The 18092-nt window shown below is 31.5% G+C and overlaps 1 protein-coding gene and 3 non-coding genes across 4 annotated transcripts in view; 3 read left to right on the top strand and 1 right to left on the bottom strand.

Annotated features, from left to right (window-relative positions):
• Nucleotides 1-387: 387 nt before the first annotated feature.
• On the bottom strand, nucleotides 388-550 carry LOC130893555 (U1 spliceosomal RNA). Its single transcript, XR_009059220.1, has one exon. It is a non-coding gene; the product is annotated as a U1 spliceosomal RNA (small nuclear RNA).
• Nucleotides 551-1276: 726 nt separating this feature from the next.
• Nucleotides 1277-1439, top strand: LOC130893556 (U1 spliceosomal RNA). The gene has a single exon (XR_009059221.1). It is a non-coding gene; the product is annotated as a U1 spliceosomal RNA (small nuclear RNA).
• A 966-nt stretch (nucleotides 1440-2405) lies between these two features.
• LOC130893554 (U1 spliceosomal RNA) lies at nucleotides 2406-2568 on the top strand. The gene has a single exon (XR_009059219.1). It is a non-coding gene; the product is annotated as a U1 spliceosomal RNA (small nuclear RNA).
• A 2110-nt stretch (nucleotides 2569-4678) lies between these two features.
• The window catches only part of LOC130892654 (organic cation transporter protein), a 31911-nt gene continuing 18497 nt past the window's right edge, over nucleotides 4679-18092 (top strand). Inside the window, exon 1 of the mRNA XM_057798175.1 lies at nucleotides 4679-5238. Coding sequence (XP_057654158.1) covers nucleotides 4856-5238 — 383 coding nt within the window. The 5' untranslated portion in view covers nucleotides 4679-4855. The remainder of the gene's footprint in view (nucleotides 5239-18092) is intronic.

Here is an 18092-nt window from a genome sequence, read left to right as displayed (position 1 = left end):
ATAATTAAAATATTTTCTAATAAAGATCATTATGGTTAAGTGTAAAGCTAATGAGTAAAAACAAAATCTGACCAGTCACAACTTAAAGATTATTAGTCACTAAGTTCGCGTGAAACTTACTATTTTAAATGGTTTTCAAAACAAATGCATCTTATTCTAGTCAAGATATCGACAATAATGTAAAGATGTTATTAAAACTTCACGGACGAAAATTAAAATCGACGATTGTTTTACTAATTCAACACCGGGAAATGAAAATCCTCGAGTTTCATTAATGATATTTTCTGATCTAAAATAGGAAACTTAAAATAATTCCAATTCATGTTTAAACTTAGTGGAATATATAATATATCAAGTATCCTAATTATTATGCTTTAATTATTTAACACCGGGACAGCGCGTACGCAGTCCCGACTACCAAAAATTACGCGCCCGAGTTATCCGCATTAGGGATAATCGCAGGGGTCAGCCCAACCTTAGTGCAATGGAAGGGCCTCGCCCTGGGGGAACCGCCTTGTTGATCACGGTAACCCCTACGCCAGGTAAGTATGATTTGATACATTCGTTGCTAGAATACGTTACCAACTCCTATGATGAAAAGTAAAAGGCGAAAGTTACGCCACCTATTTACTAACACTACAAAAGGATATCAACAGGAATCTTTAAAATACAGACATATATAATGCTAGAATTCTAGTCACTACATATTTTAAGTTAGTCACGGATTTACATTTACGTAAGTTATCTTGGTTGATATTATATTATATAAAAATGCAGTTTTTTCTTAATTCAAGGAGCAAGAGTACAATCTTAGATCCGTGCTAATGACATTTTGTATTTTAACGATATATCATATTTGACAAAAGACCATTTTTTTAAACTGAAAAGAGAATTTAATTATAAACAATAAATTTCAGAGAATGGAAATAAAATAAAAATGAAAGATGTAAAATTATCGTTATTATATTATTATTAAATATTACATTGTAAAGATATTTATACATTTGAAATTGTTTATTTAATTACAAAAACGATAAAGGCAACCCACTTTAAGTCTATTATCAATAATGTGGATTATATCACGTATATGAAATCATATGAATATGTAACATTCAAGAGTAAAAAAGATTTCATTCATTTCATGAGTATAGGCTACATACAAGACACGATTAGTTCTGCGAATCTTGTGAATCCCATTAGTAGATGTCACTACTACTGAGCTTTTATTATCTCTTTAAGTCAAGAATAGGTATGCCGAAATATGAGGAGAGTAATCATACTTACTTGGCGCAGGGGAAACCGTGATCACGAAGGCGGTTCCCCCAGGTAGAGGACTTATCATTGCACTTCGATATGTTTGAAACCTGCGATGTTCCCTAATGTGGAACAATCGGGCGTTTAATTTTTGGTAGTCGGGACTAGCGTGCGCGCGGTCCCGGTGTAATTACAAATTAACATAATTTCTCACATTAAAAAATTAGGTGTAAATTGAGAAATGCGCCAATTTCCCGGTCAACTTTATATTGTTATCTCTATGATAAAAAAATTCGAATTGTTCCTATTTGCAGGGGTAAGTATACAATCGTATAATTGTAAGGAAATACAGTTAGTAATTTGAAATGAGTATCATCAGAATATTGGAATTTATTACCACTAGAAAAAGATATAGATTTATTCAATTAGCTGATACAACCATAGCTATATTTCTGTTCCATGTAGATAAATATTTTATTGAATTTCACAGAAATCGTATCGATACACATTATGTAAATGAGTCAATTTTATACTTCGCTAATTGCAAGGTTAATGGAATCGATAAATATTTTTAATACAATACTTGAAGTTAATAATATTAATAGGTGGGTGCATAATTATATCAACGCAAAGCAGGAAGTATTTTTGAAACAGGAAATAGAAAAGACAAATAACAACCGCAATCAAATTTCATATTTTCATATTTGATCCATAAAATTGTAGTTAATAAATTTTGGAATTGTCATCATGTGGAAACGAATGTTATAAAATTATTTTTTGAGACTTTTTTCCACGTACTTATCGTTTAATTTATTGAATTATGTTTGGAAAATACTTTTTCAATTTGTAAATTCATATAAAAATCTTTCATTACATATAATGTTTGAAAAATATTGTTGGATACTTAATTTGAATTATTTATTAATAATGTTATCTCTATTAACGTCTTCATTACATTTTCAAATTCATTTTAAATTCTCTCAAGCATTTATAATATGGAATTTATGCAACCAGTCCAACTGTCTTCGATTTATAGGTGTAGCATGGCTTAAGACTTAATCTCTGCTAATGGGTATAGATGGCGTAGCTATCGCCGTTTTCTTTATATCGTAGGAGTTGTGAACGTATACTAGCACCGACAATATGAAATCATACTTACCTGGCGTAGGGGTTACCGTGATCAACAAGGCGGTTCCCCCAGGGCGAGGCCCTTCCATTGCACTAAGGTTGGGCTGACCCCTGCGATTATCCCTAATGCGGATAACTCGGGCGCGTAATTTTTGGTAGTCGGGACTGCGTACGCGCTGTCCCGGTGTTTAATAATAAAAACATAATCATCTTATTGATACGTTAATTCCATGTTATAACATTGGCAAAGGTTTCCATTCTGGAATTTCATCTCATCAGAAAATATCAGTAATGAAATTACTGATGTGATTAGTGAAACCAAAGAATTATTTATTTCATGCAATGAAATGGTATGGAATGAAAGCGAAAGATATACAGTGATTTGTGACATAAAAATTTTTTCACTGAATTTCTGAAAAAAATAGTTTCTACAGGATGAAAATGAAAAATCAAAAATTTGGTTATTTTAAATTTTCACATTAATTTTTATTTTATCTGAAAAAAGAGTGAATACAAAAATTATGGAAACTATATTTCGTACAACTCTGTTATTAAATTTTCCCATCTCCATTTCCCGACCAAAAAAAGGCCCCAATGAGTTTCATCGTACTAATTTTTTTTGATCTTACAAATTATCAACCCCGGTCTATCAAAACAACAAACAAGTCTACTCTTAGGTCTAGCCTACGAAAAGCATACATAGTTGATTTTTTTTAATGTTCTAATTGTCGCATTTTCATAGATGCTTTTGTATATAGTTGAATCCCCCCTTTCTTCTATTTTTGTCGATATATTTTTCATTATTTTGGTATGTACACATTTCGATTACGTTACTAATCTTATTCTTCTTTTGCCACCGACATCGTGGCAACTGAAGATTCATTTAGATTAAAGGGCACTTTAATTTAGTTATTATATAAAGTGAAGTGGTTCCATAATCGATTTGTAACAGTCTCTCAAATCAAGACATCTTTAAGACGTTAAAAGAAGGTTGTTCTTTTCAAATACGTGTCGGTAGAAAAAAAAAACATAATGAAACATAGATATGAACAATATTAGTGACAAAATGTTATTTTGTCACTAATATTTCTTATAGAGAGCTATTATACGTTGTGTTTACCAATTAAATTTTTTAATTCAATTTTTCATTTCAATAATTTTTTTATTTCTAATTGTAAGTATTAAAGGTTTTACATGATTGATACACAAATTTCCCCTCTACGACGTTCTTATAATAGATTTATAAGTTTTCGTTATAAAGTATCTCCTAATTCGATAACTCTATTACCCATTAAACGATGTCTTTCCTCAATCTGCCTTCTCAAAGCACTGGTATTTAATATTGTCTGGTTATATACGGAACCTGGCCAACGAGCTTCAATATTACCGAGCATCGGATACAGTTGTACGTTTTTATGTTTATGTCGATTTTTCGTCTTCGCATGAGCGTAAATTTTAACTTAATGTAACACGACATCTAGCCATTCATAAACCTTTGTTTTAAAACTTATCAAAAACGCCTGGGTCAGTGTAGAAGGAGACTTTAATGTACTAAAGTGAACCGTCTCTGACGTTAACCTCAAATTCAACTGAAAAGAACATTTATAAATAGCAATTATGAAACGCGCGGCTTAATTTAATGGAAACTTTAAATTTAAAGCTTCCTTTAAATGTATTATGAAACCGGCCGTAAATCATTTAGGACGTGCAAATTTAGTAAGGTGGAATGAGGGCTTTAATCAATGCTTTAGTTAGAAAGAGAATAACTGTTGATCCTGTGAGATTTACAAACGTCTGAAAGAATATGATATAGTAAGTTCAAATTAAGTCCCATTTATCTGGCCACACGAGTGCGTTGGAATCAGTACATTCTTTTGATCGCCTTTGATAAATAAATTTTCTACTTTCATATTGAATCAATCCAAAAGAGTCAAAAATCAAAATTTTAAGTACATGGAAACTAAATCTTGTATTTCGGGAACTTGATACAGGCATATATCACTACTTTATTATCTTATAAATTATTTACATAACAATTTATGAAAACAAAAAACACATGTTTTTATATTAATTAATATTAAATCAATCAGTTACTTTATAGCCGCCTTGTATATTTATTGTTGAAAGTTGAGATACAAATTTAAAATTATTGTTAATTCCCAAGGATGAAGGATTAAAATTTGCACAACGATGCTAGTATTTAACGTATTTTTTTAATGAAATGAATACTAAAGTTAATTATATGACATACACTCTAATAAATTCGCACTCCCGAATTGTGTGTAATTAAAAGTGGGGGATTCATATCAAAGTCAAGCTAGATCATTGTCAGCTTCATCTCGACCTTAAGTATGGTCTATAAAAACGCTGAAACCGTTGATCGCTGTTTCAGTTTACCCGCCGCTTCCTATTAAACGAGTGGGAATAATCTCCTTAGAGGTTAGCCTAATCGTAATAAATAAACCGCTCGAAAATGTCACCTAAAGACGAAACAAAATCATCCGAAAGTTCGGCGTACAGTAATGATGGGTATATCAGTGAACCAAATGATGAAAATCCGAAAAAGTCAAATGAAAGTGTAGTTGATGGAAAGAGAAACGAGTTTTCTCTGGACTTTCTACAAAAAGGTGTTAAACAAACGGAAAATGATAAAAAAAATGTACAACCTTTCGATTTCGACGATTTATTACCTCATCTAGGCGAGTTCGGAATTTATCAAAAAATTTTATTTTTATTGATGATACCTTTCGCATGTAATGTGGCATTTGTATATTTTGCTCAAATTTTTATCACTATAGTTCCGGAAAAGTATTGGTGTCGTGTACCAGAATTAGCAAATCTCACCGTTGAAGAAAGGTAAGTCCACGTTTATAAAAAATTAATAATTTAAAAATAAAATTATGAATATGAAAAAATCAAATAGATAAGAATATCTGGTTACGCTATTTGTAAATGATGTTTAGAATATTATTACTTTATTTTTATTAAAACTAATCAAAGTGTTGCATAAATATTGAATTTGAATATGGATGTTTTTATTGAATTTGTAGATACTTAAAAAAAATGTCATAAGGTCGCTATATAATCCGATATAATGAGAATTTAAATTGCCATTCAAAAAGCAAGTCTACATTTTACAATATAAAATTATTTTACTATACATATAATTGTTTGGATTAGTTGAAATAAACATGTCTTGCTCCGAAAACAAAAAAACAACATCCAAAGTTTATTTCTTCTATTCTTTCTTGAATAAGAAATAATTCTTAAAATAAAACTATTCACATCACCCAATCGACAATAACCGATAATGTTATTGTGACATCCATGACAGTTCTACCATAGACATCATAACCTATAGATAAGTAAAGCGAACCATGTTTCCTATTAAAGAAGAAATACGTTTCGTTACATGGAAAAGATTGGATTCTGTTTTTATATGTCCGGTATATACTCTGTGAATTGTATCCTAAATAAATCCTTCTAATTTCTTCCTATTTAGTTTGAAAATTATGCATTTACTGCTGTAAATATCATAAGTATTTCTTGATCGTTTAAAAATTTTTTAAATTCCTTCGATTTTATTCCTGAATATTGATCAGTTAGAACCATACCAACATTTACTGTTTGTGATACTTTCTTTATAAATTTTATGAAATCATCAGCGGTTTGTGTCAAATGTAAATATTTTTTTGTGGATCTTGAACCTCCAAAACTTCCAATTGTGTCAATTGCCATTATTTTAAATGGTTTTGTTGCTAAACGTAAATATGATATTAAACCATATTTGTGAAATCGTCTTGATTTTTTTGAAACAACTGGTGTAAGAAATTCAATTTAAAGGCTGCGGCCGAAAATGAGACCCAATTAAGTTATCCCATTTTGAAAATGTTGCTCTACAATTTCATGGGAATTCTCGTCTGCCCATAAGTGATTATTGTGAAAATTTATAATCACCTCCTAAATTTTGTCGCGTTTAGAAATACTCAATATATACATTTACTATGTCATTAAAATTTATTTATTACTATTAAATAGTAATATGATCTCCATTTTTCTCCAGAGCTAATTTATTCTAAGATTGATTGAAAATTTAACCCAATTTCCATGACCATCTATTAATACAGGATGTTTGTTTTGTAATTGTTAGCTTAGGAAGTGTACGAACTATAAGCTGTGATTACTTTGTTTTTAATAAACGTTATTTTATGACAGCTATTCTAAAATTGGAATAAACATTTTAAATTTTGTCCTGGAGTAGATGTTTATGTGAACAATTCCATATTTTATGTGTGTTTGCAATCTAGTTGAGTCGACATGATGTATGAAGACAGATTTTTGGAAACAACTAATTTGAATCCCAGATTGAATAAGAGAGATTGTTACCTCAAGTCTTGATTTTTAAAATGGTACAATTCATATTTATATATCATTATTTATATACTTTTTCCTCATATATACCTTTATACTATGGGAAATCTTTGTGAAGTGAATTAAGGTTATTAAAAAAATAGTGTGATTGGTTGAAACCTTCTTCCTAACCAAATTGACATTTCACACTTAAATAAGAGTTTCCAAAAGCCATATGTTCACGAAAACAGAAGTACTTATTCTTTATTGAGCAATAGTATATTTAAATGTAGCTAGTATTTTGTGTCAATTGTCATTTTTTTTTTCATTCACATATTGTTTGGTGGCCGTAGTACATTCAAAATTTGATAAAAGTTTTTATGTAACAAAAAAACGAAAGTTTCTTAACCAGTGATATCATTATTATTCAAAAAGAAGAATGAAGAAGAAAAACAGCTTTTAATATATTAAAGTTTATTCTGAACATCCTCGTTTCTGGGTATACATTATACCTTGTAAAAAATCTGTTGTAATTTGTTTTATCAACAATCTGAATGTTTCACATGATTTTAATTTCGTAATGATTCGAATTTATAATAGAAAGACACTACAGATATTTGTACAAACAGGAATTAAAACAATATTCAAATTATTTCTAATGAATATCCTAACATAAGGAAATGTATTATAAATAATATGTACATATATAAATATAATTGATTTATATATATTAATGGTCTATTTTTTCTAATAAATTATCATTCTTTGTCATTATACCTCAAACCGGAACTTATTCAAATATATCAGGAATAATTCGTCGATTAAGAACTTAATTATATTTTGTTATCGTGATTTCTGTCTACCTACGTCGCGTCGACGCAGGAGATAACTAAAGACGCATGCGTAGCAGTATGGTTGTGTGAAAATACTATAGTTCCAAATATTGCAGAATTAATTTTTCATTCATTGTTCATTCCATTTGTAGATAAGTTGTAACATGACATTTATCAAATTTCAATTTGAAACTAATAAATGTTTGTTTTAAAGAACAGACTTTGACGTTCTCATGACATTCCGAATAAATTCTGAATATCTTCTAAACGTTTTAAATGCGCATGCTTTGTTCAGGATGTGTTCTCTACATGCAAAACGCTACGAGCGATTTATGATCGTCTAGTTTGACATTCTTATACTCTGTGGTATATCGCAAGATAACCTATTGCTGATAGTTACTGATTAAAGTCAACTACTACGTCTTTTCAAATACATATAGGTTGGAGATTAGTTTATGGTAAATATACGCTCGCGATAGATTAAAAATCCTCACAAAAATCCGATGATACATTGGACGTATTTAGGACACGTTCTGTGCTCAACGAACATAGAATTTCAAATTCCGATCGTGCATGAATCTGATGACAGAACATGTTTGGGATGTCTACCACGAACGAAGCTAATTTCTCATCGATTTATCACTATTCACGTTATTAGATAATTGACGCAAAAATCAATTTTATTATTGTAAGTAAAGACATTAATATGTTGTATAAAAAAATGTCTTCGGTGGTGGTAAATAAATGCCGACAGATGGTGAATACCAGCAGTTTATTTTATAAATATTTATACTTTCTAAGTACATTAAGAAATGTTTGAATTGCGATTTGTCTCCATTTATAAATATAAATTATAAATAGGGTGATTCATAAGTTATGCGCAAAATTTTAGTAACAAGTATAGAAGGAAAAAATAATAATATTAAGAACGGTGGGTGCAAGTCTGATTCTTTGTGAGATATAGGATTGTAAATTGGGGAGACGTTTTGGCTTTTAAGCACATACACCTAGATGATATTTTGTACTGGACTCTAAATTTCATTATTCTGCTTCCAATTTGATGTTTGTTTGGTACACCCAGTATACCATCTTAGCCCCGATGTCTTGCCAACGAACTCCCAACAAGTTTTGAAAATCTATCCAAGGATTTTATCCAAGATGGTTTGTAGATACTTTATTCCATTGTAATTATCTAATTAGCGGGTTTGGTTGAGAGTTGCTCGTGATTATACTAGATCATCCTACCATCGGATCACTGACCTAGCCAAGGACTGTGAATCCAGCGCTGCTAAGTCTAGTAATAACTTTTCCAAGATATTTAATTGTAAAAATGTATTAGATGTCGCCATACACAGTTATCACATCGATTTAGTTAGTATTTTGCTTATTGGCTTCTCTAAAGTCTCGATTTGTCTCGCAAAGCAAATTTAAGAGAAGAGACTGTCGTAAACGAGAATATCGTTGGCAACACTATATAATAGACGTTTTATATATCCCCTTCATGTACATTTATGAGATAATAAAAACTGAAAAGTGTGGGTTCGAAACTATAGAATATAACATCTTTAAAGAGATGAAATTTATATCAAATTTGAACACACTTTTGCTTTCAACTATTATTACCAACTTCTGAAGCTATACCTACCAACTTATTCCTAGTTTTCACTTTTTAGTACACTTTCAAATCTTTTGCGGTTTCTAGACAAATTTTTTTCATAATATACTAACTTAAATGTATCTCACTGTATACCCATTGTATAATACTTCTTTATTTATCAATCACCCTGTATACGTTAAAAAGTTATTGATAAAGTGACGTATTTCTAATGGAAGTATGTTACGACTTTGTTTGTCGAGTTATCGTGGCATTAATTGTGCAAATACTCAATTTGTTAGCATTCAACTGTTAATTGTTTCAATTTATAAAAATAATTTTCAATTATTTATTTACTTGTGTAAATCAATCGATAGATTATTTATTGTGGTTTGGAGATATCTGCGCATATAGTTTACTAAATTGTTAAGTAATATTCCGCCATTTCCGTCCTGTAACAAAGGACCAGCTTTTAAACACTTCAGGTTGGATCAGGTTTGCCAACACCGGGCGACAGAAATCCCGGACAGATCAAATCTTTTGGATCAGGCTTGCCAACACTCTTTTACTGTCAAAGTTACACGCTTGCTAACTTTAGAAAAAAATGGTTTTATAAAAGATTTATTATCGATTAGAGATTTTTTCTCAATGCCCAGTGCAGAGGCAGCTTCTAAAAAGCATTCAAAGAATTACCCTATGTCATAGGTAGACAAAATGTTTTCTTCAAAGAGTTATTGAAAAACGTCTTCATTTTTTTGATTCTTGGCCATCCTCAAATTGAAACCAATAAATTGTATTTCTGAAGTGTTCTGAAGAAGTTTATTTGGTTTTTCTATGGCGCATACAATAGCAAGAAACTGAAGATACATAGCGGTGATCAAATGTTTCTGGTCCAACTCTTCTAGGTCTAGCAATTGTTTTAACGAGCAGAATAAAATTTCATAATCTTCTCGAGGACTGGACCTAATGACAACCACCTAGTTGTGTACAGGTTTGACAAGCTGTTACCATTGTATTTCCTCCACGAACTCTTTCCAACTTTCGCTCCTAGCGGCAGATTCTCCTGTTAGTTTTTTCCTGCTTAACTCCGGGGACAGACAAGGCGGGATACACGACAAATGAATGGAACTCAAGACTGTCCTGGTATATCTGGGACGGTTGACTACTGTGGGTTAGATCCATACGTGATCAAACTGATCCAGTAGGCATGTTAAACGAGATCTTTCTAATAAAACGAAGTATTCCAGGCCAAACGATCAAACTCTTCAGTTTTCTATTCTTTGATGGTTCTTTTATGATGTGGTTGGGCATTATCGTCCGTTATTGATACAACAGCTGCACGATATAGGTTCCCGAGAAGATTAATTATAACTGTTACCAGTTGTTATCTTCAACATAACACTGATTGCATTCGATATTCGAAAAATATTACATGAACATTATCAAGATTAGCTACTTCCCTTTTGATGCCGTTCTAGGTATTACATAAACAATCAAACATCAAAAGAATTAACAAAAATAAATTTTATTTGCAATGATTATTAGTCATGATTAAAATTTGAAGGTGAATATTGTTATTAGCGGCTACCGTGAAATCTTATTCGCAATAACCAATTAACAATAATTACAGGCTTTATATTAATTAATAAATGTCTAATTTGAATTTCTTTCTGGTGCGAGAAACTATAAGGAATATTAAACAACTCAATAGGCCTTATAGACACAAAGCTTGGAGTCGCTGTACTGCTTTTCTCCATCTATATTCCTATTCTTTGTAAATCTTGTCTACTACAAGCTTCAACCAATTTTTCCTCTTTCCCCTTTCGCTCTTTTTTTACTTTACAAGGATCTTTTTACCAAAATATATTCCTCCATTCTGGCTATATGCCCCATTCAACGGAATCTTTTGATTCTAACCATATATCCTATCTCAGCTTGACCATGCAGTACTTCGATGTATGTGTTAGTTTTTCTCCCCATACGCCCCTCCGAAAATCCTTCTTAGTTACTTTTTCTTCCTATGTTTCTTCTTTTCTGTTAATAATCCAACACTCACTATACAGCATCGTTGTGCCCCACTTGGCGTTAGGCCGATCAGAAGCTTTGGATTGATCCTTTTGACGAATTAGGATATGAGTTCTAACCAGCGGAAGAATGTGGCTTAATTCGGCTGCCGGATAGAAACCACTGTATTTCCGTGAAGCCGGTATCTGGTTGTCCTGCTCGACTCTATCCAGCTGCAGATTAGATCGTCCCAATTTGCGCTGGCACCAGGCCTTACCGCGGGTGCAGATTCGCGGCTTTTAGAGCGTAGAACCAAGGCCATTTGCCGTCTCGGTAGTCTTCCTTCTTTTTTTTTCTCAGCTCCACTGATATTGCGTTGTGCGAGCCGAGCCTTGTCAAATGCAATGGTCAGAGCTTTGGTTTCTACCGGTCCAATCGATTTCTACCGATGAAGGTAGTAAATGGCTGGGGAAGAGTAGGTTCGTGACACCTGATTGGGATTCAGGTACTATTAATTCCTCGACACGATTGCTTACAATTTGAGCTCATAAAAATGAACTGTTCTTTGCAACCGGCCCCCCTCTTTATGCCCAGGTAGGCGCATACGAGGAGGACGACCCCCTTATCAACGTCAACGTCTGACGGCTTCTTCAAATAACAATATTGAAATTAATAACGTACAGAAATACAGAGAAAATGTTTCTAGAAGAGTTGCTGTTTTTCAGTTTTGAAAATTCAAAATTCTTTTAGATCTTCCGTTGAAAGATTGATGTTAGTCTCTGTTATAAAATATAGCTCTTAGAAACGCACACAATTTGAAAAAACAAATATTCTAATACCATCTAAGTTTACGAATCATCTTGAAGTGTGCCTAGGTTAGGTTAGGTTAAGTTAAGTTTACGAATCATCTTGAAGTGTGCTTACAAGTTAAACGATTAATATTATTTCGTTTCTCCCTATAAATGGATATGTAATAAATTTTTAACGACGTGAATTTCACAGAAAAACTCAATTAAAAAGATCATTGAATGATCAAAAATTGTTTCCTAATTAGCTAAATAAAACTTTTACGTAATATCGGTATGTATTTACTTTGTGCATCAATAATCAGGTCAATACTCTTCGCCATTTAAATAAAAATGAAATGATGCTGTATACATTAGTAATTAAAAAAAGCATTATTTGAATATCCATTGTCACTGTGATTAATTGAAGGAGAATACCATAAAATCTAATGATAATCGGAAATAGATCAGGAGTTTGAAATATTTCCATATCGATAATATACAAATTGGAAACTCATGTCATGTTTGTTGGAACTCGAAGGTTGAAGGATACATTAAAAAGTGAAGATACAGATACGTGATTTTTTACATAAATGTCTCTAGTTTATTTATAACAGTAGTAATAACAGTTAACTAGATAGTCTAAAGACACGATCATTCTACCAGTTCAGAGCAACTTCTTCATAAAAACCCTCTTAGTAGATTGTGTCGACTGTTATTGTATAAAATATTCGACAAATCTGGTACAGAAGATCGAATGGATTTTCAGTGCACTGCACTGCATAATCGATAATTATAAATAGTTTTCCTCCTATCAGATTTTACAAACAACTTGTTAAAAGGCTTCACGAGATGTTGTAATATGTAATCTAAAAGCTTCATCACCAACCACAACGCGTTAAAACTTTTTATTTGAATTAGGAAGCTTTTCGTCTGTTGGATATAATGTTCCGTTGTTGGGTCTTGGATTCATTGGCTACCTCTCGTATGGACAGTAATAAACTCATATTATCATCATCCTTCTTCGTCTTCTAACAAAATCAATGCACCTAAATTTTGCATATCCATTTCTCGGATCTTAGTTTTCACATTAGTTTCAAAAATACGACTTCCATTTTGGATTCACCATTCGATTTCAAACGCTTACAATTTCCGGTACGTCTGACTGAATGAATGTCCAATTTTCATTGGCATTTGTGACTGTTTCCAATGAGAAATGGGTTCACTAGTCTTACCTATTACAATAAAATGAATAATAAAGAAAACTTCACAACTAACAAGAAATATCAAGATTCAATTCATACCCACGATATTAAAAATGGTTTATTACTCTATAATTAATATACACCCCATAATTATTCTACTAGATAATGCAGGAAATTATTAAAAATACAATCCTTTCACGTACGGCATTTCATTGACCATGGAATATCTAAAATCTTGTTTAAGATTAAGTACACTCGATACTGAATGATTAAAATGTTATTTTAAATAATATATGCAGAAAATTATTCACATGCAAATACTCATATTTCAATATAATTAATTGTTGTTGAATTGTTCATTCACAGTAACGTACTAGAAAAAATTTACAGTTAATCACTTTCAGTTACATATAAGTTTTCGTAATTATTATAAAGATGGATGTCATGATTCAAGATTTAGGATTTAATTTGCGAGTTAATCAGTTTTTGCTGAAGTTTATAAATAATCCAATCATTTTTAATAATTTTTCAGAATAGCTTTTGCATTCTCGATTCAAGATAATGTATACATTTTACGTATCGATATTTTTGCAAAATTCCGGGGGTTACGCGCATGCGTAGCAGTCATATGATTTTTCATAGGCGGTATATTATAAACATTTTAAAAAAATTATCGAACCGAAGTTCTACTGGTCATGTGAATGCAAAATTTTATTATTTTTCTAACTTAACCTAACCATCTCTAAATGGACCAACAAATGCAGCTAAAAGACTCGTAAAGAATGTAGTTGCATTCATTCTACACTTCACCTCGAAAGATGTTAAAAATTTAGTTCATGCTAACAGTGTGGAAGTACACTACACTGACTTAAAGGGTCACTGTAACTCCCGGAATTTTGCGAAAATACCGGCTCTGGTACTTTTCATTATGTGTCTATCAAATTCTTTAGGGAGTCTAAGAAGTCATTACTATCGCATTCGTGTAAATTTTAAATAAAGCGACGACTCTAGTCATTTAAAATATTTTAACACTGTATATACAAATAAGACGGACGGAAGACTGAACTGAACGATCATATGTTATCTCGTCCGACAGGAGCGCCATTCTGGTCAAATTTTGAATTATAATTTAACGTCTACAAGCGGACAATTTTTCAATGGTGGATATACGGAGGGGGGATGAAGTACTATTTACCGAAATCTTTCATTGTCATTTCTTATTAAATATTCTGATTCTCAACATAAATAGGATGCTTTTTCGCTATTTTCATTTTCTAATATCATTCAACGGGTATTCCACTTAAAATTTTTCATAATTTAGTTGGGAAACACTTGAAATTGTGATTCTGTGATCAGAGATTCTGAATCGCTAAAAACGTGATTGGTCTAATTTTTCTCAGGAGGGAATTTGTTTTGATATTTTTATCTCATTAGATTTCTTCCCGGATAACAACAAAGGTAGCTTTCTCTTTACATTGAATAATGTTTATATCGAATCAGCTTCTAGTAATTGAAATACTTTCGATACCGGAAGATTAGTTAACGTGTAGTTTTAAAAAATTTATCACGGCCAACATGTTAATAAACTTGAAAAGATTTATAGTTGAGTCAGTTCTTCGGTGATATCATAATTGAACTAATTGGAATTCTTATTTATAGGTTATAAAGTTTTTAAATTTTCATGCTGCTTTTGATTCTATGTTATGAATATCGAACAATTGTCATGATCATATATGCAGCTTGTGGTAAAGTCCATACACTACTTCACTTTTATTGTCTTTTCACAAAATCAATAAAACGTTTTTAAAATAATTGTGATATTCCAATTATTTATTGTAAAATCTGTTTATGTTATTAATAGAATTCAGATTGCTAGATTATCCATGAATTCACAAAGCGAAACAAGGTTGAATTTTCATTATACTTACGAAACGTGTAATAAAATACAAACTACTTACTATTGTACATATATATGTATAAACACGCAATCGATAAGAAATAATTATTGTGCAAAATATAACAGTTGGTATTATTCAACTGCTATCTAGATTTTGACGAGAATAAACGCTACACCAAAATGTCATAAACATACAAATTGAAAACTTTTTCTTGTTTGTGGATAGCGTATGTCTGAAATTCAAATTTCGATTTAAACCCATAATATCCGTCGGGCGGTCTGCATAGTGTGTAAACCAATTTGTGTCGGCTTTTATTTATTTTGTTCTTTTGGAAAGATAACATCGATTTGTACTTCGTATTTTATTAGTTTTGATTAGTAAAATCCTTACAAAAATCGTGTGTTTTTTTAGCAATAAAGATACAGAGAAATGTACAGGGGGTTCCAGCTTTGATTTGCTTTTCTATCTCGAAAAATAACAGATATCGACCGATTTCGAATCATTTGAAAATTCAGAGCAACAAACAATTTATTTGTTAGGAATATATATCCAATATGATATTTCAAGCTTTTTATGGCAGATACCATGCGATAAAAATTTCTTCGATACCCTTTTTTCATAATAAGAATTGTCAAGCTCCTCAAAGTATCTATTTTTGGAAAATCTTTGACCACCGAGCCATTTTTTCAAGTCTGGGAACAGAAAATAATCCGTGGGTGCTAAATCTGGCGAATAGGGTGCATGAGGTAGCGATTTAAACTTAAATTCATTAATTTTGGCCATTGAAATAACGGATGAGTGACCTAGTACATTGTCTTTATGAAACAACACTTTCTTCTTATCGAAATGCGGCCATTTTTGCTTGATTTTCTCGCTCAAACGTTTCAATATCTTCGCATAATACTCACTGTTGACAGTTTTTTCTTTTTTGAGATAGTCAATGAAAATTATTTTTATTTTGTTTTCAAATGTTTACAAATTCACTGATGGCTGCAAAACAAATACTAAACAACGTGGCGTGGTGGTATTTTTCAAACAATTAGCGCCATCTCTAGATCAGGCCAGATACTTCTGTGACCATCCTCGTATGGAGTTTGGATTGTCAACCCTCAACTACCTAAGATTACACCAGGTTAGGTTGTTTAACCATGATCAGCCAAAAACTAGAATTCAGGATCAATACACAGAACAATGGAAATTCCCGTTCAAGAAAACTATTTTGCAAGCAATTCTCCAACTTTCCCTGGTTTTGTTTTTGATCTTATAAATATCTAATGCTGTGTCCAAAGTTCAAGCTTTTCTTGCACAACGCACTGCTATTCAAACGAAACCAAATAATACAAGTTGTTTCGAAACATACTAAGTGTCACAGTTAGTACAATGGCCCACTACTGATAAAAACCCGGTCCTGGCGAACACCCAGACAGTTTTGCGCCCAGTCCCAGTCTAGTACATATAACTCATGCCTATTTATTTCTACTTTTCCCAAATTCGTGTGACCTCGGCATTTGCTAGATTAGCCGTCTCGGACAAAACTGATGAAACGTTTATTTTGTCGACCTTATTCTTCGCGACCACTTTGACAATTTAGTTAACAGAATTTCGTAAAACGCAAAAAAGTTAAAAAAAAACGACCCTCACTACATATACCAACAGTTTAATAGGTAGCATGATCTTAATATTAAATGGTTTCTTCAGATAAAATCTTGAAACTTTCAACGATTGTTCAGCTGAAGCACTAGTTATTTTTATCCTTGGAACATTTTTAATTATGTATTCATAATCCTTTTATTGGCATATTTGCCTTGACAAAAAATCTTGAGCGATGTAACGGTTTAATAATTTGAACAATAGGTGTAATAATTGATAATTAAAAAAATTATTTAACGTCATTTTAAAACAAATTGGATGTATATTATCGTGTAACTGATTAATTCTATTAGTTTATTACTGCAAAATGAAAGCTGATGCCTGCCATGCGGAAATAAATGTATTAGTTGATAGGAACTAAAAACAAGCGCTGGAAGGGGTAACATTTAATTCGAAATTCAATTATTGTTACAAAAACCAAAATTCTACATAACCTATTGATCTTTGAACAGCGTACTCTGTCTTAAAAATGCTAAAGAAAAGATAATAAAATAAATTCATGTTTCGGTTTCTTTGTTTATTAAATAATCATACAAAAAGAAGCAACTCTTTTAAGTAGTAAACATGCCCCAATTTATACGACATGGGGACTGGAAAAACTCAAATGTCCCAAAAGGTTATTTAGAAGACACTGTTGAAACAAAATTGACAGCCCAGAAAATTTTAGGTTAATAGCATCCAACTACATTGATTGTACTTATACATCGGGAATTTTCAATCTTTAATAACGGAATAAATTTGTGCTTTATCAAACATTGCAATAAATAATTAAGTCAAAGTAGGTACTATCAATCATGATCCATTCCTATTTTAACCTAACCTAACCTAAGATACTATAAAAATTATGTGTAATTTCAAGCATAAAGAAGACGGTTTCCTACAAGTTGCACTGCTTATCTCTGCTAAAAAAAGTTCCCAATTCTATGCTCATTACCACGAAGACATGACCTTGGCCGAGGTTCACCGATCAGCTCCCACCAAACATTCCGACAAACACAGTCAATTTTATTGATAACGCATCTCATCATTCTCGAATATTAAACATGGTTTGGAGTATTTTACAAACGAAACCAAATATAATCGTTCTCCAATTTCAAATGCAATAGTGATCGAAAACATAAGTTATATCAGAATTTCAAAATGATGTATAAATAAATTATGTTTAAACAAGAAATTTTACCACCCGTGACCCCAATAATAATTAATATTGTCCATCCAATTGAGTTATATAATTGTATAGATTCTGCAAGACATTAATATTCTACCGTGTGAATATGTATATATTCATTGAAAGTTATAAGAGATTTGTTGTTTTTAAAATCATTTCAAGGAACATGTAATTGGACCTAAATAAACAAGTGTATAAAATATATCACATTGCTGTATACCTA

Source organism: Diorhabda carinulata, chromosome 4, assembly GCF_026250575.1.
Source record: "Diorhabda carinulata isolate Delta chromosome 4, icDioCari1.1, whole genome shotgun sequence".
NCBI lineage: Eukaryota > Metazoa > Arthropoda > Insecta > Coleoptera > Chrysomelidae > Diorhabda > Diorhabda carinulata.
Note: the sequence above shows the minus strand (reverse complement) of the source record. Positions and strands in the feature narration are given on the sequence as shown.